This window comes from Nycticebus coucang, chromosome 12, assembly GCF_027406575.1.
Source record: "Nycticebus coucang isolate mNycCou1 chromosome 12, mNycCou1.pri, whole genome shotgun sequence".
Classification (NCBI taxonomy): domain Eukaryota; kingdom Metazoa; phylum Chordata; class Mammalia; order Primates; family Lorisidae; genus Nycticebus; species Nycticebus coucang.
This window is the reverse complement of record NC_069791.1, coordinates 20,389,012-20,408,434: the sequence shown is the minus strand read 5'-3', so window position 1 is coordinate 20,408,434 and position 19,423 is coordinate 20,389,012. Positions and strand designations below refer to the sequence as shown.

At 40.1% G+C, this 19,423-nt stretch overlaps 1 protein-coding gene across 1 annotated transcript in view; it reads left to right on the top strand.

Moving 5' to 3' along the window:
• ANO6 (anoctamin 6) overlaps window positions 1-10,010 on the top strand; it is a 187,865-nt gene extending 177,855 nt beyond the window's left edge. The window contains exons 18-20 of the mRNA XM_053556715.1: window positions 2,602-2,804; window positions 4,113-4,218; window positions 6,776-10,010. Of these exons, the coding sequence (XP_053412690.1) occupies window positions 2,602-2,804; window positions 4,113-4,218; window positions 6,776-6,982 (516 nt within the window). The 3' untranslated portion in view covers window positions 6,983-10,010. The remainder of the gene's footprint in view (window positions 1-2,601; window positions 2,805-4,112; window positions 4,219-6,775) is intronic.
• Window positions 10,011-19,423: the final 9,413 nt, after the last annotated feature.

Sequence of the window (19,423 nt, the reverse complement as noted above, 5' to 3'; positions counted from 1 at the left end):
TGTTTAGAAGTACGACAGCGAGGCCTTTCAAGTTGCACAGTCATAAAAGAATGAATCTGTCATGTTCAATACACTGCTGTACACTAAGCAGGGCAGGAGCACGGACTTGCGTGCTTTAAGAAAATTTTCAGCAACAAGGTTTGAAACTAAAAGGGTTTTTGACCTTCAGCTAATCAGAAAATGCAATTGACTCAAACTCCCCATTCCTCAAGCATTCTGGTTTGATTGTGTTAGGTGCCTTTTCCCAGCATCCATGCCCTGGCTTCCCTCCACTGCACAGATGGAGGGTTGGCTGCATTTCTAAGGCTGCTCTGGGTGTGCGTGTGTACAGACACACACACACCCGCTAATTGGTGCCGTTGGTTCTTACTCAATAGCAGTTCTATCACCCTCAGAAAGTGCTTGTTAGATTTGTGACATCGATTAAACCATGGATGGTCCTTTTTCCCATGTTATTAGGGTTTGTTGCACTTCCAAGATGCTGTGTGCGTACACATACACGAGTATGGATGGAGGCAGGCCTTAAACATGCATCTGTTATCCTTCAAACACCTAATGCGTATCTCCAACAACCTAATGGGTGCCAAAGAAAGAACAGCCACCAGGGAGAGGAGTGGGCCTCCAAGCAGGAGCTGGTATAAAATCACTCATTTTAAGGCTGCTGGTTCAGTAAATAAGCTGAATTGACATTGCTGTATTATGCCAGAGCATCTGCTATTGAAGACCAGTTTTAATTTATTTTGATATAAATGGAAAATTGTGTGCAGAACAGCAGGGAAGATGAAGCACACTGCATTTATTTGCACTCCTACAACACGTCTCTCAAAGAAGCTCAATTCAGAAGGAAAAGTATCTTGTCAGAAGACAATAGAATTATCTTTGTTGGAATTTGTGTAGCTTCCTAACGCACATCTGCAGGTGATTCTATAAAAAGATATAGTGAAGTTGAATAATAAAACGAAAATCTAATCTGTTGAAATCTTGAAAAAGGTAAACTGTTCTTGCCTCACTCCCACTACCAAAAGGCAGAAACACACACGGAGATCTTATACATCAGAGGAAATGACAGAGCTGGTTCTAGTGGGAGAAATTTTGCAACAAAAAAGCCCTTTAATTGTTTTTGTCACTTTGCCTAAGATGTTATTTGTTGGTTTGTGGTCTCGCTGTGTCTAAAGCATATGTTCAGAAGAGTACTATTAAAAATCATGTTGGGGTGGTGCCTGTGGCTCAGCGGGTAGGGCGCCGGCCCCATATGCCAAGGGTGGCGGGTTCAAACCCAGCCCCGGCCAAACTGCAACAAAAAAAAAAATAGCCGGGCGTTGTGGCGGGTGCCTGTAGTCCCAGCTGCTTGGGAGGCTGAGGCAAGAGAATCGCGTAAGCCCAAGAGTTAGAGGTTGCTGTGAGCCGTGTGAAGTCATGGCACTCTACCCGAGTGCGGTACAGTGAGACTCTGTCTCTACCAAAAAAAAAAATCATGCTGACCCAAAACCAGATCTGTTTTTCTACTTCAATTAATGACTGAATCACTTAGCTTTGTTTATTCACATAGAGTCTGGTTTAATTTTATACACTGGAAAATTTAAAGCCCAAATAAAAGACATTTAGAGAAAATTCTTGTAATTCACAACAGCTTTACATCCTGATGTCACCCCGACACAGACACACGTTTATGATTGAGCTGTATTTAGTATCTGGAAACATAAACTTTATTTTTGTTACTCACTAATTTATAACTTTCATAACTTTATCCATTTACTCTTTTGGAAGTATAGAGCTTTAGGCAGGAGATCTAACAAAACAGACATCATTGCTTGGAACAATCCAATATAATTTCCTGCTACTCACCTTTTATAAAATTAATTTAAAAAAAAAGTTTTCTCCCTAATGAAGCAATAAAACATAAGTATACAAGAGTTTAAGATAAATCAGACCACGGGCTGGCTTCTGTAAACAAGTCAAGATACTGTAGGGAAAAAAAGTGTGAATTTGAAGGTCATTTAAATTTAAATCAAGGAGAATATTTTAGGTAGTGTATATTCTTTATGAGAAGCAAGTGACAAATTAGTTTTGATTATTCTACAAAGTAATTATAAAAAGCAGAATTATTTTTATAATTTAGACCTTATTATTACACCTACAAAAGGATCTTCTAAATCTAAAACATAAAAGATTAAAATTAAATCAAGTGTAACTCTCATGTTGACTGAATTTTATATATTTTTTGAAAAATACTAATTTAATATATGCAAGCAACTTCTTTAATTACCCACAATGCCCTAGTTACACTTATTTTGACTAAACTGACCTTTACTGTATGGGCAACTATCAGGCCTTTGCATTTGAACAGCACGTGGACTTCTATTAGTATTCCCTTAGAAATGAAGACCAAAAGCAAAGGAATATTCTGTTTTATAATCGTTGCTTAAAGATTGCAGGAAATTTACTGTCTGTATCCATTTCACAGTTAAGAAGGTTTCTGAATCTTTAATTTTTTAAAAACATCAAGTTGATGAAAATAATAATTCTGTTGACCATATTTGTTAACGATGGTTATAAAAGCTCTAAATTAATACTGCCTTGCTTCTTGTCCTCCCGACATAGGCCATGATCATTGCTTTCACATCAGACATGATCCCCCGCCTGGTGTATTACTGGTCCTTCTCGGTGCCGCCCTACGGGGACCACGCAGACTACACCATGCAGGGGTATATCAACAACACTCTGTCCATCTTCAACATCGCAGACTTCAGAAACAAAAGCAAGGGAAACCCGTACTCTGGGCTTGGCAACCATACCACGTGCAGGCAAGTTCTGTACCTGCTTAAAAATGTACTTATGTGTCAAAGGAGTTTTGTTAGTGATGTCATGCTGTTTGGTATCATTTAAATCAAACTTCTAGAGACATTTCTTCTCATAGCTTTCTTTTCAAGGAAACTAAAGAAAGAAACAATGAATAAAGACCAGAGCTAAAACGTTCACAAACCATAAAGCAAGATTTAAAGATGAGAGTTTCAGAATGGCTGCTGGGAGACTGATTTATGGTACTTAGAAATGGGAAAACTCCACACGTTCCAGATACCAAGATACATGCGTCATTCAGTTACTGAGAATAACGTGTGTTAAACAAGCACAACCTGAGGTTGCTGAAGGACAAATTAGCATCCTCAGCTTAAACAAGGATGTAAAGATAGGAGCTGTAATAAGAATATTATTAATATAATTATTATTAATAATAATAAGAATATTCCAGAGCGCTCTGCATTGATTTTAATGGCTGGTGAGTTCAACTACAGATGACACACACCAGCTAAATTACAAGCTGATAAAGTCTGTCGACTATGGAGCATAGAATTCTTTTCCTCAATCATAGAGTCTTACCTGAAAAGGGGGCCTTTAGAACTCAATTTAGTCCAACTCTTCTGACGTTACTCTTAGTAACTCAACCAAGAAACCGGACATAAGCCAAAAATAAATGTTTCAAAGTTACGCATAGTCAAGCCTCTTCAGAGTCCTACACTGAGTCTGCTTACTCTTAGTTTACATAATCCTAACCAGAAATTCAACTCTTCTAGGTTTAATAGATGACAGGCAGAAAGGTAGGGACATGCTGGCTGAAGAGTGTCTGCCAGCTGCAGGAACACACATACCTGACGGAGAGAGTTGGCGGGAAAATGGTATCAAGCAGGAGGTATTCTGCGTAGGGAAAGAGAGCCCCAGCACTGAGTGAAACTCGATGACAATGTTGTATAAACAAATGTATAAACACGATCCCTCCAACAGCAGTTATTTTAGGTGTATTCCTTTGAGGAAGCAGGGATGAAGCTCTGGAGGAACAATTAGGAACTTTAGTTACTGAATAAAAATGGATTCTGTTTAAAAAAACAAACGAAAAAATGGATGCTGTTTTACAAAGATGGAACCTATCAGTATTATTTTCTATCATATTAAATGAGGTATTATTGCAGGTATTTGGGGGAAGTTGTAACCAAAGTGAGCTCTAGGAGAAAAATTCTGTGATACTCAATTTAGAAGAGCATTGAATCAAATATGACCTCTTTTTAATATATGATCAAAAACATCGGTCTCCTAATACATGTCCGTTTTGTTCCCAGGTATCGTGATTTCCGATACCCGCCTGGACACCCACAGGAGTATAAACACAACATTTACTACTGGCACGTGATAGCAGCCAAGCTGGCTTTTATCATCGTCATGGAGGTAGGAAAAACGCACTGTGAAATAGTTTCTAAGGCCGTATGTTTGCAGACCTTCTATTAACTTTAAGTGTTGCCAACTCTGTACTTAAAATATATGGTATTTTCTTCCTTATCACTCGCTACCAACTGTTTTAAATTAAATATTAATGAGGTTTGCCCCAAGAACATTTATAATGTTCTCATTAATTAAATGAAATTGGTTATCTGCTTTAAAAGTTAAAAAACACATTATGTATAATTCAGTATTAACTATGTGCCTTTTTAAAATATGAGGCCTTGGGCAGCATGTTGGGCTGTGAACGGGCTTATTCAAGGCAAATATGATGGTGTCTCTGCCCATGAGGAACTTTGATTGCTATGATAGTTTATTTGTATTATTTTCTTTTATTGCATTTTCATAATAAACCAACTTTTTACAATAGTTTGCTATCTCCCTAAAATGGACCAGCTCTGAAAAAATGACTAAGGGAGCTGTGAATTTGCAATCAGTCTAGCCAAGTCTCCTTGTAATTCCCAGTGGATAACTACTACCAAATTATAAAGCCTCAGAAGCTACTTGTTTGGTGTGATAACTTAGGGGCCGAAACAAATAAGGAGTTTTTTTATCAACGAGGAGCATGTCTGATGCTCTAGGTGTCTCTCCTACATAGCCTGTGGCTGCTGCAATTCCACATAACACATTGACATTTGAGGCAAGAAGAAGAAGGGTGATGCTAGCCATATCAGGTCCTTTTTGTCAGGAAAGCCCTCCCAGCAGACTTCTACCTACATATCACTGGGTAGGACTAGACCACTTGGTTCCTCCTACCAGCAGTGGGGCTGAGACAGGAGATGATTCAATGCTCTGAATAAAATCAGATCAGTTAGCAAGGAAGAAGGGATGTAGACTACCGGGCTTTCATACTACTAGTATTTTTTTCTTTTTAGTCTACCATCATAAAGTACAATATCTAATCTATCAGCAAGTCACTAGAGTCTATTCAGATACGCAGTTGCTAAAGTGATTGGACTTCTGCTTTTGATATTATGGTGGTCTAGATACTATAAGTGGCCATCTCACTACAAAACATGTAGAACCAGCTTGAAACATGATTCCTTCGGTACTTCAGAGCTCACTGGAAGAGAGGAGAATTAAATCTACAAAGGTGGGGGCAAATGAGGTGATTCATAAAGCAAGAAACCCAGAAAGAAGCTAAATTGGTTTTAGAGTAGAAGGAAGTATTCTCTGGAGAAAAGTGTCCTCAATTTAGACCCCAGGTTTTTCTCAGATCAAGATAATCAAGTATAAGCTCACAATCAAAGATTAACAATGAAAGGGGAAATGTTATTTTATTTAATTAATTTTTTTCCTTTTTTTGAGACAGAGTATCATTCTGTCACCCTAGGTAGAGTGCCATGGCATCATAACTCACAGCAACCTGAAACTTCAGGGTTTGAGCAATCCTCTTGCCTCGGCCTCCCTAGTAGCTGAGACGACAGGTGCCTGCCACAACACCTGGCTAGTTTTTCTATTTTTTTTTATTTTATTTTATTAGAGACAGGGTCTTGCTATTGCTCAGGCTGGTCTCAAACTCTTGAGCTCAAGCAAGCCACTCACCTTGGCCTCCCAGAGTATTAGGATTACAGATGTGAGCAACCGCACCCAGCTGAAAGGGGAAATTTTAAAAAAGAGATTCAGCACGGAAAAAAAAACAACTGATTTGAATGTTTGATAACTTTAAAAGCTTGAGTTATCAAATAAGGAATATAAGTTAACTGTATCTGAAAATGTTTAAACAGGCTTGGTGCCCATAGCTCAGTGGTTAGGGTGCCAGCCACATACACCGGGGCTGGCGGGTTTGAACCCAGCCTGGGCCTGCTAAAAACAACAAGGACAACTACAACAAAAAAATAGCCAGGCATTATGGCAGGCACCTGTAGTCTCAGCTGCTTGGGAGGCTGAGGCAAGAGAATCCCTTCAGCCCAAGAGTTTGAGGTTGCTGTGAGCTGTGATGCCATAGCTGTCTACCAAGGGTGATAGTGAGACTGTCTCAAAAAAAAAAAAAAAATGTTTAAACAAAGGGTAGTGTAAAAACTGAACTAACAATAAGAAACTATAAGGCATGAGGTCTGACAATTAAGTATGTGAACTCATCCCAGGAAAAGTGCTACATACCTCATTGCTCAATATCAACTACGGTCACCTTCAGAGTCCTCCCTTTGGCCACCTGCTGACCATAGTAATATTCACAGTGAGGTATGTAGCACTTTTTCTAAGATGAGCTCATGAACTAACAATTGCATACCAATGTGGGGGAGGTCCAGGACTGACCCTCACCAGTGTTTTCAGGTGTTTGGTTGTCCTGAATAAACAAATATGCAGGGGGAAAAAACCATCAGTGGGGTGATGGTCAGTCCCTGACCCCCCTTGGGAGATGACTTCATTGTCCAACCTCACCCGTGTAGAATGTCCACTGCTTTGTCCACACACACTGCCCTAGTGACGAGTGGAAATGAATGGAAGGCACTTTGGGTTCCCTTCTGTTTCCTGTGACTGGCATTTTTCTTCTCTCCTGCAGCACGTCATCTACTCTGTGAAGTTTATCATTTCCTATGCCATTCCAGACGTATCAAAACTCACAAAGAGCAAGATCAAGAGAGAGAAATACCTAACCCAGAAGCTTCTCCACGAGAGTCACCTCAAAGATATTACAAAAAACATGGGCGTCATCGCAGAGAGGATGACAGAAGTAGTAGATAACAATTTACGGCCAAAATTAGAGTAAGAGCTTTATGTTCTGAGAAGCACTTTCAGGAATTTAGCTCTGTCAAAATATATTATGAATCACTAATGAGAATGTTTAAGTTAGATCACTTCAGCCAATGTGAGTCTTAACTATTGCCATTTCCATGTATATAATTTTTCAGTTTCAGCCAGCGATGCAGGAACTGGGAGATGTAAAATTTAGATCAAGAAGGGCATAAAACTAATCGCCCAGAAAACCTAAAATATTACCTTTTTTTTTTTTTTTTTGGATAAATTGGAATTTTAGGAACACAGATAAAGCCTCTTCGTGTGCTTAAAACCACGTCTGTTAAAGCAGAATGGATTCTTTTATTTTTTTCTCCTGTGTGATTGCTTTCATTTCTTCCTGTTCTCAGGCATGTGATCTTTATTTGTAGGCAATGTTCCCATTTCTTCAGTTTGCCAGGTTTGTTTCTGAGTTATTTATTTCTTACACTACCATCACTGAAGACGAGACAAGGTCCCACACTAACAGCTTTCATGTGATTCAAAGTAGCAAACTTGGAATTCAGTTTGCGTACTGCCTCTGCGGGACAGATAGACTTAAGAATTCACAATTTATGTAGGTGTATTATCGTATACCCCCCAAAGGGAACCTCATTTCATCAGACAGAGGATTTCAGTCTTCATTTGGGCCTGTCTTTCCATCTCAGAGACATATTCTTAGTGGATTAGAATGAAGCTAGCACGGTCTTGAAGCATATTTGTCCTAATCTACAGTGACACCTTTTATCTTCCAGGAGCACTCCCAGAACACTCTGTGCCTAATCAGTGTTGACTGCTTTGCAGATCTCAAGGGAATAAGATGACAAAAGTAGGGAAGGTTACAGATTCAAATAGAACTGTAACTCATGTTGATCTGGATAATTAACTTACCTCTCCTAAAGATGTGTCATTTCTCGGGGGGAAAAATAATATCACATGATTAAAATACACTTCTTATCAACATATTAGTCTGGAAAAGAAAAGTCTAATTTCCCACCAGATGACTGATTCATTAGAGACAGGATGTACATTATTACACATCACCAAGCGCCTTCGTGAACAGCTCACTACATAGCCATGGTGGCCTGAGGACATTGTACACGGTCAGGAACAGCACGTGCCCTGATCATGAACCACGCTAATCCTGGTCCTAGTCTGGGGAGTGCCTTTTGTCAGGGAGTCCACAGGACTGGGCTTATTTTTATACACCCTACTGGTCAACATACCAAAGCTGCCACCATAGTGAATGTGGCTTCCCGGCACCCTCCACCCTCTTCTTCTAGGCCCAGTGACTCATCTGTAATTGTAGGAGATTACGCACGAGATAGGAGTAGACCCAGATAATTTCTAATCAAGAAAAGAGACTCTGCATTTGACTTGAGCATCCAGCCTCTTCTAGGGCCAACCAGGCAGTTATGGGTAATAAAGGAAAATGCTTTGGCCACAAAGTATACCAGTATCTGGAGACTACTTCCTCCTGAACTCCCACCCCATCACACAGACCCAGCCCCCGAATTTTGCTCAGCCTGGTGGTCTACTCTGCTTGACAGCCCCTAATCGTCAGGCCTTGGAGAGCTCTGGAGAAGACACGGAGCCAGCACCTCTTCCCCTTGACTGGTGACAGTTGGTGCTGGGTGCAGAAGGAGGAACAGGAGGTGACTGTTGTCCCGTTCATGCTGGACAGGCCTCCTCCTGCTGGGATGCCACCACTGCTCAGGTGCCAGAGGAGCCTACCTGTCAGCATCCCAGCAGCTGAGGAGAGAGAAACACACTTTATGATAGATGGCTCGTTAAAGTAGCTTAACTCTAGACCACGGTTTTAAATGCCTGCCATGAATGTCTTAAAAAAAAAAAAACCACCCAATATTTATATAGGATTCATAAAAGCAGTATTTCTGGGGTTTTGAGTTGTCCCAATGGATGAGGGACAACATTTTGCTATCTTTCTTAATCATGTTAATGATGCAGCCGAAGGGCATTCAAGGCAGGCCACGTGTGGTCTGTCCGCTCTAGGATGGAGAGTGGACTTCTTCCCACGGGAGGAAGCCAGTTTTCAATCGGCCTGGCCTGGGCAGGAGTGCCACCTGTCCTCTCCTCACTCCATTGTGACACTGTCCCTGGGAGGGGTGTCCTTCCTCTCTGTTACCTCTTTTCTCTAAAGTGTGTGACTATTTCCTAGTGTTTGAATGTGGCGACTAATCACTGTTGATGTCAGCATGGAAAAGAAAACATTTTTATCGACAGAACTGCCAAACAAACATGCATTTATGTTTTCATGTGGACAGAATCCTCTTCTAGTTTAAAATGTGCTGCAGTGGGCAGGAGAGAAAACAACCCCACATTTTTAAGGGCAGCCGGTGTGAGTCTGACAATGCTAAGAAATCCACACGAGGAAGGACATCAGGGAGTCCCAGGGTCACTCGCAGTGTGAGTCTGTTAGTGGGAACAGCGCCAGCACCCGGGAAACCTAAGGGCGTGGCAGTGGACCTGCCAAGGGAGAATCTGACCCCCGACCTGTCCAGTGTTAACCACTAAAGAAATTTTAGCTTTATATCCTTTTGTAATGCCTGTGAATTTCAACGAATTGAAACGTTAGACCAAATACTCAGGGGATTTTTCTTTAAATGTCCCTCAGATATTTCAGTTATGTCATTAGAAAGGGAAAGTAATCATTTTAGTTTTAAAACTAATCAAAGCCATCTTGTATACTGTCCCCAAAGCCTTCCCTTTTGAATGCATGTGTGTCTTGAATTTCATATAACATTAATTCACAATAGGGGTCGGTCAGAATGTGTTCTTTCGTTGAAACACTTCTTGTGCCATTTTCTTATGTTCATCTTATAAGATGTGTGAGAAGTTAAAATGTATGAGCAGCTCCAGAAAAGAGAACTAAAATATTCATGATGCTTTTCATACATTGTAGCATAAGATGTAAAGTTTGTAATTAGTGTCTATTAATTTCTGTGCATTTTAATATTCTTTTATAATTATGAGCATTTTAATAAATTCATTTTTACAAACAATACTGTGGCATACTCTGTATGTATTGTCTTAATGATTTTAAGGACAAGAACAAATATATTCTCTATTTACTGGTGACCAGTTATGTATCACTTAGATAATAAATGTGTACACTTTTATGTAAATGAAATATTTTAGGTACAATAGCACCACTTTGGAACATGATTTTTCTGGGGGAAAAATGGGGAGGGGGTTTCAGCCAAGGCCACTGCATGCGATTATTGGGACTGAGTCCTGCACAAGGCACCAAGTGTGGAGGTCCAGTAGAAACTGATGACCAGCCCAGCATGCCCAGTGCCCTAGTGTGGACATGGGCTGGGAGGAAAAGGTGCTTTTCTCTAATCGCATGAAGATGTCTTCCACTTGTTAAATCAAGATTGCAGGGAACAGTGTCATCCAGAAAGGACAAATCTCTATAAGTATCAGAAAGTCTCTGTAAAGACTGCCAGCGGGCCTGGCTGCAGAAAGGGGAATTAGGGATAAAGCATAATCTCATTACAAAAAACAACCTTTCCTTTATCCTGAGAATCATATAGTTTAGATTTTGCTCATTCCATCCTTTGATTTTCTTGAGCATCTTAAATCTCAATAGGTTTACAATAAAACTGTAAGTTAAATATATTCCATAACTGGGCCAAGAGGAAAAAACCTTGTCTCATCACTAAATGATACATTTTGGACTAAGTCTAATAATGTTCTTCTCCTTCCAGCACTATAAGCCCAGCAAAGGGGCAATTGGAAGTTCATTTCGGAAGCAAAGTACCCCCTTTCTCGTGTGGGGGGAATGATATTACTTATCTGACAATGAACAGGCACTGGGCCAAATGTTTTCTTATATGTTATCTTAAAGTTACATTATGTCAACATAACTTTATTGCTGAGACTTTAGCTTGATTTTTAAGAGATTATAAAGTAAGTATGTGATTATAAAAGAAATACAATCTGTTATTTCAGAATTCCTAGCTATACAAAAAGGCTGTGCAGGAAAACGCCAGGTCCACCTCCCTCCCCAGAGGTCCCAGTACATGTGAGTTGGGGCCGTCAGGCACACTCTGTCCAAAAGAAACTTCAGAAATTTGCTTTGGATTTTTAAAAATTGCATTCAATATATTAAGGCTGCAGATCAGAAAGCTAGTTATTTCCTTTAGCTCGGCCCAAATCCTATTCATAAATCTAGCAAATTTTACTAGTCAGTTTTTATAAGGCTTTTTTATTAAGTCATATATACATAGATCATGAATACATTTGTGCTTTTGTGGGATTCAATGTGTTATTTGTACAAATTGGAGAGCTTACATCCTACTAATTAACATAGCTTTCACCTCATTTATTTAATCACAGTGTTAAGACATTGCCAAGTCTTGGAAGAAGCCCAAGTGCCCATCGACCTATGAATGGATTAATAAATTATGGTATATGTATACCATGGAATACTATGCAGCATTAAAAAAATATGGAGACTTTACCTCTTTTATGGTTACATGGATGGAGCCGGAAAATATTCTTCTTAGTAAAGTATCTCAGGAATGCAAAAATATATATCCAATGTACTCAGTACTACTATGAAACCAATTTATAATCACTCACACTTTCATATGAGAGATGAATCACAACTATAGCCCGGGATGAAGGAGGGAAGGGAGGGGAGTGGTTTGATGGAGGGTTTATGGGGGGACTACACCTATGGAGCATATTGCAAGGGTACAAGTCAAATCTATCAAGTATTGAACACAAATGTCTATAAGGCTTTTGAATAATGTTGGTTCTACTTGCAAATTTAATGAAATATGTTAAAATATCTAATAGTGTTTATAGATTTAGTGTATTCCATTTCCTTCTTAAATACTCCAATTATCTGGCCAGTAGTGATGGCAGGTTGCACCTGGCGAAATTCTTACTTCTCTTGCTGCCTTCTCTCTATAGGACACCGTCCCCCTCTTCACCCTTCATTACTGGGAGACGATATACAAATAGACAATGGCCAGACCTTATATAAAAATAGAACTGTCGCCCACAACCTGCAGCATCCTGCCCAGGAAACCAACATTTTATGCACAATAGTTAGCCCAGTAAGTCAACCAGTATCTCTAAGGACAGTCCAGGAAGCTGAACAGTAAGTAACAATTGGCCCAATATGGCCAAGACTTGATTAATAACTCACAGCTTCCCTAATTTGGGTTTTTGCTTACACCTTGAACCATCAGAGGTATCATTCAAAGGAGAGAAAATCTCTCAGGAAATTCCATCAACCAGTAGCAGATTCCCCATCCTTCATCCCTGCTGTGTGGCTATAAATACTCCATTCTGGTTGCTCCCCCAAAATACTGAAAAACAGACACATAAGGAACAGCTCCCAGGAAATAGTTAAAATCGCCCTTTTCATGGAGTAGGGGAAGGCAAATAACCCAAGGAGCTCCTACAGAAGCCCAGAGAGAACCTGTCACATTAATGTTCGCCCTTAGTTAATAATGAGGTAGGTTGATGTATTCCTGAGACCTCCTCTTCAATTTCTGTCATAAGGATAAATCGTCATTACTTTCCTTGTTTCCATCTAGGAAATTGCACTGAAAGCCTGGAATAAAACTTTTCTCAGGCAGTATTCTTCCATGTCACTTCCTGACACTCTATTACCTGTTCAGTGCAAACAGTGGAATTCCTAATATTTGATCATAGCACTCAACATTGTAAGGGGAATGGGTTCCTGATGTCTCCCTGCTCTCCGAGTTTTTGTTCTTCCCTTTGCAGTTTGCCAGCCTGGATAATATCACAAGATCATTTTATTCTAAATGTTGTCTCAGTTAACATCTCCATTTATTCCTGGGCACCTAATTGCTTAATATTAGCTCCCTTGCTTTCTGCCAGCTGCTGCCACTGAGAGTAGGAAAGACAGCATCCCAATTGTCCTGCTCAAACCACCCCGCAGCGCAGCCCTGGATGACCAGGCTGTTACCAACATACAGTCCTCCAACCATGTTCTTAGCACCTCTGACCTGCCGGACCAGCCGAACTAACCCGAATCTGTCAGCTGGAGCCAGCACCTGGGGCAAATGTACTCCCTTCCCACCCACTAACCTATTATAAGTGAGGAAAGAAGGAGCAGACACTTTGCCTGGGGTAAAAAGAGTATTTAAGCATCTCGAGAATATAGTTGTCTTCACCAAAAATATATCATGTTTGAATTAGGGTCGACAAGTACATTTAGAGTGTAACAGAAAGTCACTGGAAAAAAAAAATGAGGGCAATGGTGGGATAGAAAACAGTGTTGATGCCAACCGTCCTCAAACCCTTCCAAAAAACTGAAGAGGAAGGAACGCTTCCAAACTCATTCTATGATGCCAGAATAACCCTGATAGCAAATCCAAAGACACTACGAGAAAAGAAAACTAGAGACTAATATCCTTAATGAATATGGATGAAAAATCCTCAAGAAAATACTAGCAAACAGAATTTAGCAGCACATTAAAAGGATCATACATCATGATCAAGTGGGATTTACTCCTGGAATACAAAAGAAGTCTCAACATATGAAAATCAATCAGTATAATACAACCCATTAACAAAATGAAGGCCAGTGCCCCTTCAATTGATGTAGAAAAAGCATTTGACAATTCAACACCGTTTTATGATAAAAATACAAACTAGGAATAGAAGGAAATTACCTCAGCATAATAAACATTATATGTTAAAAACCTTCAACTACATCACAGCCTATAACAAAACGCTAAAAGCCTTTCCTTTAAGTTCAGGAACAAGACAGGATGCTCACTTTGGCAGTTTTATTTCAACACAGTACTCAGCATCCTAGGTAGAGCAATTAGGCAAGAAAAAGAAAGAAAAATGTCAAATGATCTCTGTTCACAGGCAATATGATTTTTTTTTTTTTTTTGTAGAGACAGAGTCTCACTGTACCGCCCTCAGGTAGAGTGCCGTGGCGTCACACGGCTCACAGCAACCTCTTAACTCTTGGGCTTACGCGATTCTCTTGCCTCAGCCTCCCGAGCAGCTGGGACTACAGGCGCCCGCCACAACGCCCGGCTATTTTTTGGTTGCAGTTTGGCCAGGGCTGGGTTTGAACCCGCCACCCTTGGCCTATGGGGCTGGCGCCCTACTCACTGAGCCACAGGCGCCGCCCATATGAATATTCTTTTTGTGTGTGTGTGTGTGGTTTTTTGGCCGGGGCTGGGTTTGAACCCGCCACCTCTGGCATATGGGACCGGCGCCCTACTCCCTGAGCCACAGGCGCCGCCCCGGCAATATGATCTTATGTATGGAAAACGCCAAGGATTCTACACACCCCCCAAAAGATGTTAGAACTAATAATGTCAGCAAAATTCCAGGAGACAAAATCAAAACATAAAAACCAGTTGTATTTCTACACATTGATAATGAATAATCCAAAACAGAATTAAGAAAACAACTCCACTTATAATAGCATCAAAAAGAATAAAATACTTAGGGATAAACGCAACTGGAAGGCAATGTATTTTTACACTGAAAATCTATAAAATTGTTGCTAAACTAAATTAAAGAAGACACCAATAAATGGAAAGACATCTCCTGCTCATGAATTTAAAGACTTATTATTGTAAAGATGTCACTACTGCCCAAAGTAATCTACAAATACAATGTAACTCTTATCAAAATCTCAGTGATTATTTTCAGAAACGGAAAAATCCACCCTAAAATTCAGATGGAATTTCAGTAGGCCCCAAATAGTCTAGACAATCTTAAGAAAGAACAAAGTCAAAGGTCTCATACTTCCTGATTCCAAAATTATGATGCGTACAAACCTAATCAAAACAGACACGCGGACTCACAGAATAGAGAGAACCAGAAACCTTCCTCACACAAGGAAGGTTTTCAAATGATTTTCAACAAGGAGCCAATTCCCCATTCACTGGGGGGCATGACAGTCTTTTCAACAAATAGTGCTATGAAAACTGGATACCGGAAGGTAGAAGAATGAAGATGCACCCTTCCACAACGACATATACAAAAATTAACTCAGAATGCCAAGAGCTGGACTTTTTCTAGTTTATTTGTCTACTCAAGATGTATCCTGGCTTTACAGCAGTTTCTGAGTTCCAACCCTTTGTGAATCTAAAGCCCCATCTCCTGCCTCCTGTTCAGCCACTAAAAGGAAGGCCTCTTGGTTATTAAAATTGACAAATGTCCCTTGGAAGCCAGTGAACTTACCCCACGATTTTCCCGTTCCCTCTTTGTTTTGGGCCTCTGACTTTATTTTTCTCATATTATTATGACTTCAGGTATGTGTTTAAAGGATGTTTATTTTTATCCAGCATTCCTAGGAGTTTTGTATTAGGTAGATTTTCAGGACATTTATTCTGCCATATTGCCAAAAATAGAGGCCCATATGTTACTGTCAAAACAAGGGGGAAAAAATAAGGTTTTCTTCCTTAGAAAATGAAGCATGGGCTCAGTGGCCTTAGCTCAGCAGTTAGGGCGCCAGCCACATACATTGGGGCTGGTGGGTTTGAGCCCAGCCTGGGCCAGCTAAACAACAATGGCAACTACAACCAAAAAATAGCCGGGCACTGTGGCAGGTGCCTATAGTCCCAGTTACTTGGGAGGCTGAGGCAAGAGAATCGCTTAAGCCCAAGAGTTGGAGGTTGCTGTGAGCTGTGACATAGTGAGACTGTATCTCAAAAAAAAGAAAAGAAAAAAAATAAAAAGAAAGAAAAGAAAGCATGGAAGAGGAGACCAGTGTCCACTATTGTAAAATCTTTCTTTATCAGACATACAATTTGTGTGTTCACTTCTGTTATGTCTTTATTCCCAGGTTGCTTTGGCAGTAAACTATCTGAAATTAGGTGGGTGTGGGCTCCTAAGGACACTGCCACTATGGGGTTGAAGATGGGGCCAATGGGAAGCTCCATTATGTTCTGAGCTAGAACAAAAATAGTCCAGACCTGAAAAAAGAAAAACTCTCAGGACTAGAGTGAGGCAGGAAAGGCAGTGAGAAGGGGAAGGAAAAAAATCAGAGTGACTTCTTAAGGAGAAAATATGAGAAACTCATCAGTGTGGTACCTGTAAAGAACACGAGGACTCACAAATTGAAAATGCAATCTAAATGTTTAGGTGGTAGGGGAGAACTCTTTCCCACCCCTAACTAAATGGGGTAAGAGAAGCCTATTCACTGACTATTTTTATCCAGATTATCTCAAAGGTGGACCATGTCCTTGGATAACTAAGATTTGTTTTCTGACCTCATCAGAAAAGGAAAGTCATGGAGAATCAGCACCACTGCCGCATATTGGTTCATACCTGAGCCAGGCATGAAACTCAGGATTGACGGGTTTTACACCTCTGTCACTTTGATCTCTCCCCACCTTACTGAAGAAATAAGCTCACATTTTCACATGAGGTGACAAAGAATTTCCCAGAGGAGAGAACATGCAAGAGAACATCCGTGGATATCCTGAGCATCTCTAAGTCTTTAAATACAGTCCTATCCAAAACAGGGAAGTACACAGGAGGCAAAAACAGGAGGTCAGCACAGTTTTCCTAAGCAGCAGATGCTGCTGTGGAAGTCTAGGTAAGGTCATATGGTGAACTTCCGTAGCTAGAGAACTCATTTGCGTTTAGGAAAACAAAAAGAAATAACATCAAAGTGAAAATGTCATTAACCCAGGCTTTAGGCAAACTATGCCCCATAAGCCAAATCCGGCTAGCTACCAACCTTCGTAAATACAGGCACACCCCATTTAATTGCCCTTTGCTTTGAGCTTCACAGATGTTGCTTTTATTTTTTTAAACAAATTGAAGATTTGTGGCAACGCAACCTCTCATTAGGTCTATCGGTGCCAATTTTTCCAGTGACATGTGCATGCTCGTTTTGTGGCTTTGTGTCACATTTTGGTGACTGTCACAATATTTGAAACTTTTTCATTATTATATCTGTCATGGTGATCTGTGATCAGTGATTTTCAGTATTATTAGTATTATAATTATTTTGAAGCACCATGAACCACACCCAGGTAAAATAGCAAACCTAATGTGTCCCAACTGCTCCATCAACAGATGGGCTATTCTCCCATCTCTCTCCCTCTCCTAGGGCCTACTTCAGCAGTGTGGAAATTAGGCCAATTAATAACCATAGCTTCTGAGTGTTCAAGTGAAAGGAAGAGTCACATGTCTCTCACTTTAAATCAACAGCTAGAAATGATTAAGGTTGGTGAGGAGGTCACGTCAAAGGCCAGCACAGAATGAAAGGTAGGCTTCATGCATTTTAACTGTTAACCAAGTTGGGAATGAAAAGAAAAATTTCCTGAAGGAAATTAAAAGTACTACTCCCCATGGGCACACAAATGATAAGAAAGGAAAACAGCCTAATTGCCGATATGGGGAAAGTTACAGTAATCTGGATAGAAGATCAAAGAAGCACATTTCCTTAAGCCAAAGCTGAATCCAGAGCAAGGCACTAACTCTATTCAATTCTATAAAGGCTGAGAAAGGTGAGGAAGCTGCAGAAGAAAAGGAAGAAGCCAGCTGGTTGGTTCATGAGGTTTAAGGAAAGAAGCCATTTTTACCACATAAAAGTATAAGGTAAAGCAGCAGATGCTGCTGTAGAAGCCTAGGTAAGGTCATTGGTGAAGGCAGCTACACTAAACAACATATTGTCCAGGTAGACAAAACAACCTTCTATTATAAGAAGACACCATCTGGAACTTCCATAGCTAGAGAATAGTCAATGCCTAGCTTCAAAGGATAAGCTGACTCCTTTGTTAGGGGATAACACAACTGGTGTCTTCAACTTGAAGCCAGTGTTCGTTGTCCATTCTGAAAATCCTAGGGCCCTTAAGAATTCTGGTTAATCTACTCTTTTTTTGTGCTCTACAAATGGAACAACCAAGCCTGGATGACAGCACACCTGTTTGTAGCACGGTTTACTGAATATTTTATACCCACTGTTAAGACCTACTGTTCACACAAAAAGACTCCTTTTGATTATACTGTTGTTCATTGACAATGTACCTGTTCACAAGAGTTCTGATGGAGATTTACAAGGAGACGAGTGGTGCTTTTGTGCTTGTGAAGATAATAATCCATTCTGCTGCCCAAGGATGAAGGAGTCATTTTGACTTTTAAGAAATACATTTGATAAGGCCACGGATCTGGACAAAGTGAACTGAAAATCTTCTGGAAAGGATTAACCATTCCAGGTACTATTAAGAATATTTGTGATTCATGGGAGGAAGTCAAAATATCAACATTAACAGAAGTTTGGAAAAAAATTAATTCCAAATCTCTTGGATGATTTTGATGGCTATAAGACTTCCATGGAGGAGGTAACTGTGGATATGATAGAAATAGCAAGAGAACTAGAATTAGGAGTGAAGCCTGAAGATGTGTCTGACTTGCAATCTCATGATCAAATTTGAACAGATGAGGAGTTGCTTCATATGGATAAGCAAAGAAAGTGATTATTTTGAGACAGAATCTAAACCTGATGACAATGCTATGAACATTGTTGAAATGACAACAAAGTATTTAGAATATTTCATAAACTTAGTTGATGAGGCAGCAGCAGGGATTGAAAGGATTGACTTCAAATTTGAAAGAAGTTCCACTGTGGGTAAAATGCTATCAAACAGTCTCACATGTGACAGAGAAATCTTCATGAAAGAGTCAATCAAAAGGGCTGATGTAGCACTTGGCACACTGTAAACATTCAGTACACGGTGGCTATGACTAAAATCCATCCACTCCTTCACCACATATTACCAAATGTGTTATGGAGCTGTGCCATCCCCCAAGTTCATATTTTGAAATACTAACCCCATTTATGGGGGCAAGACATGATTGCAAGAGGGACTTTGCCTAACAATTGCAATCAGTGTAACCTGGCTTATTGTACTCAATGAATCCCCAACAATAAAAAAAAAAAAAAAGAAATACTAACCCCAGTACCTCAGCATGTGACCTTATTTGGACACAAGGTCTGTAAAGAGGTAATGAAGTTAAAAAGAGGTCATTAATATTATGACAAGAGGAGAGAATTTTGGACACAGAAACTGACGAGAGGAAGACAAGCTGAAGACACAGGGAATAGACGGCAACGTACAAGCCAAGGAGAGGCCTGGAACAGATTCTTCCTTTGCAGCTCTCTTAAGGTGCCAACCCTGCCAACACCTTGTCTCAGGCTCCAGAACTGTGAAGCAACACATCTCATTTGTTTAAGCTACCCAATCTGTAATACTTTATTACAAAAGCCCTAGGAAACTAATACATATTTCTGTAACAAAAACAAAAAAACACGTAGCGTTAAGGAAGAACAAGGAGGTGCTATTTTGGATTAGTAACTTGCTTCTCTGAAATGACATTTGTGCTGTGAACTGATTAGTTCCCCGGGTCAAACCACATGAAATCTGGGGAAAACACAGTCCGGCAGGAA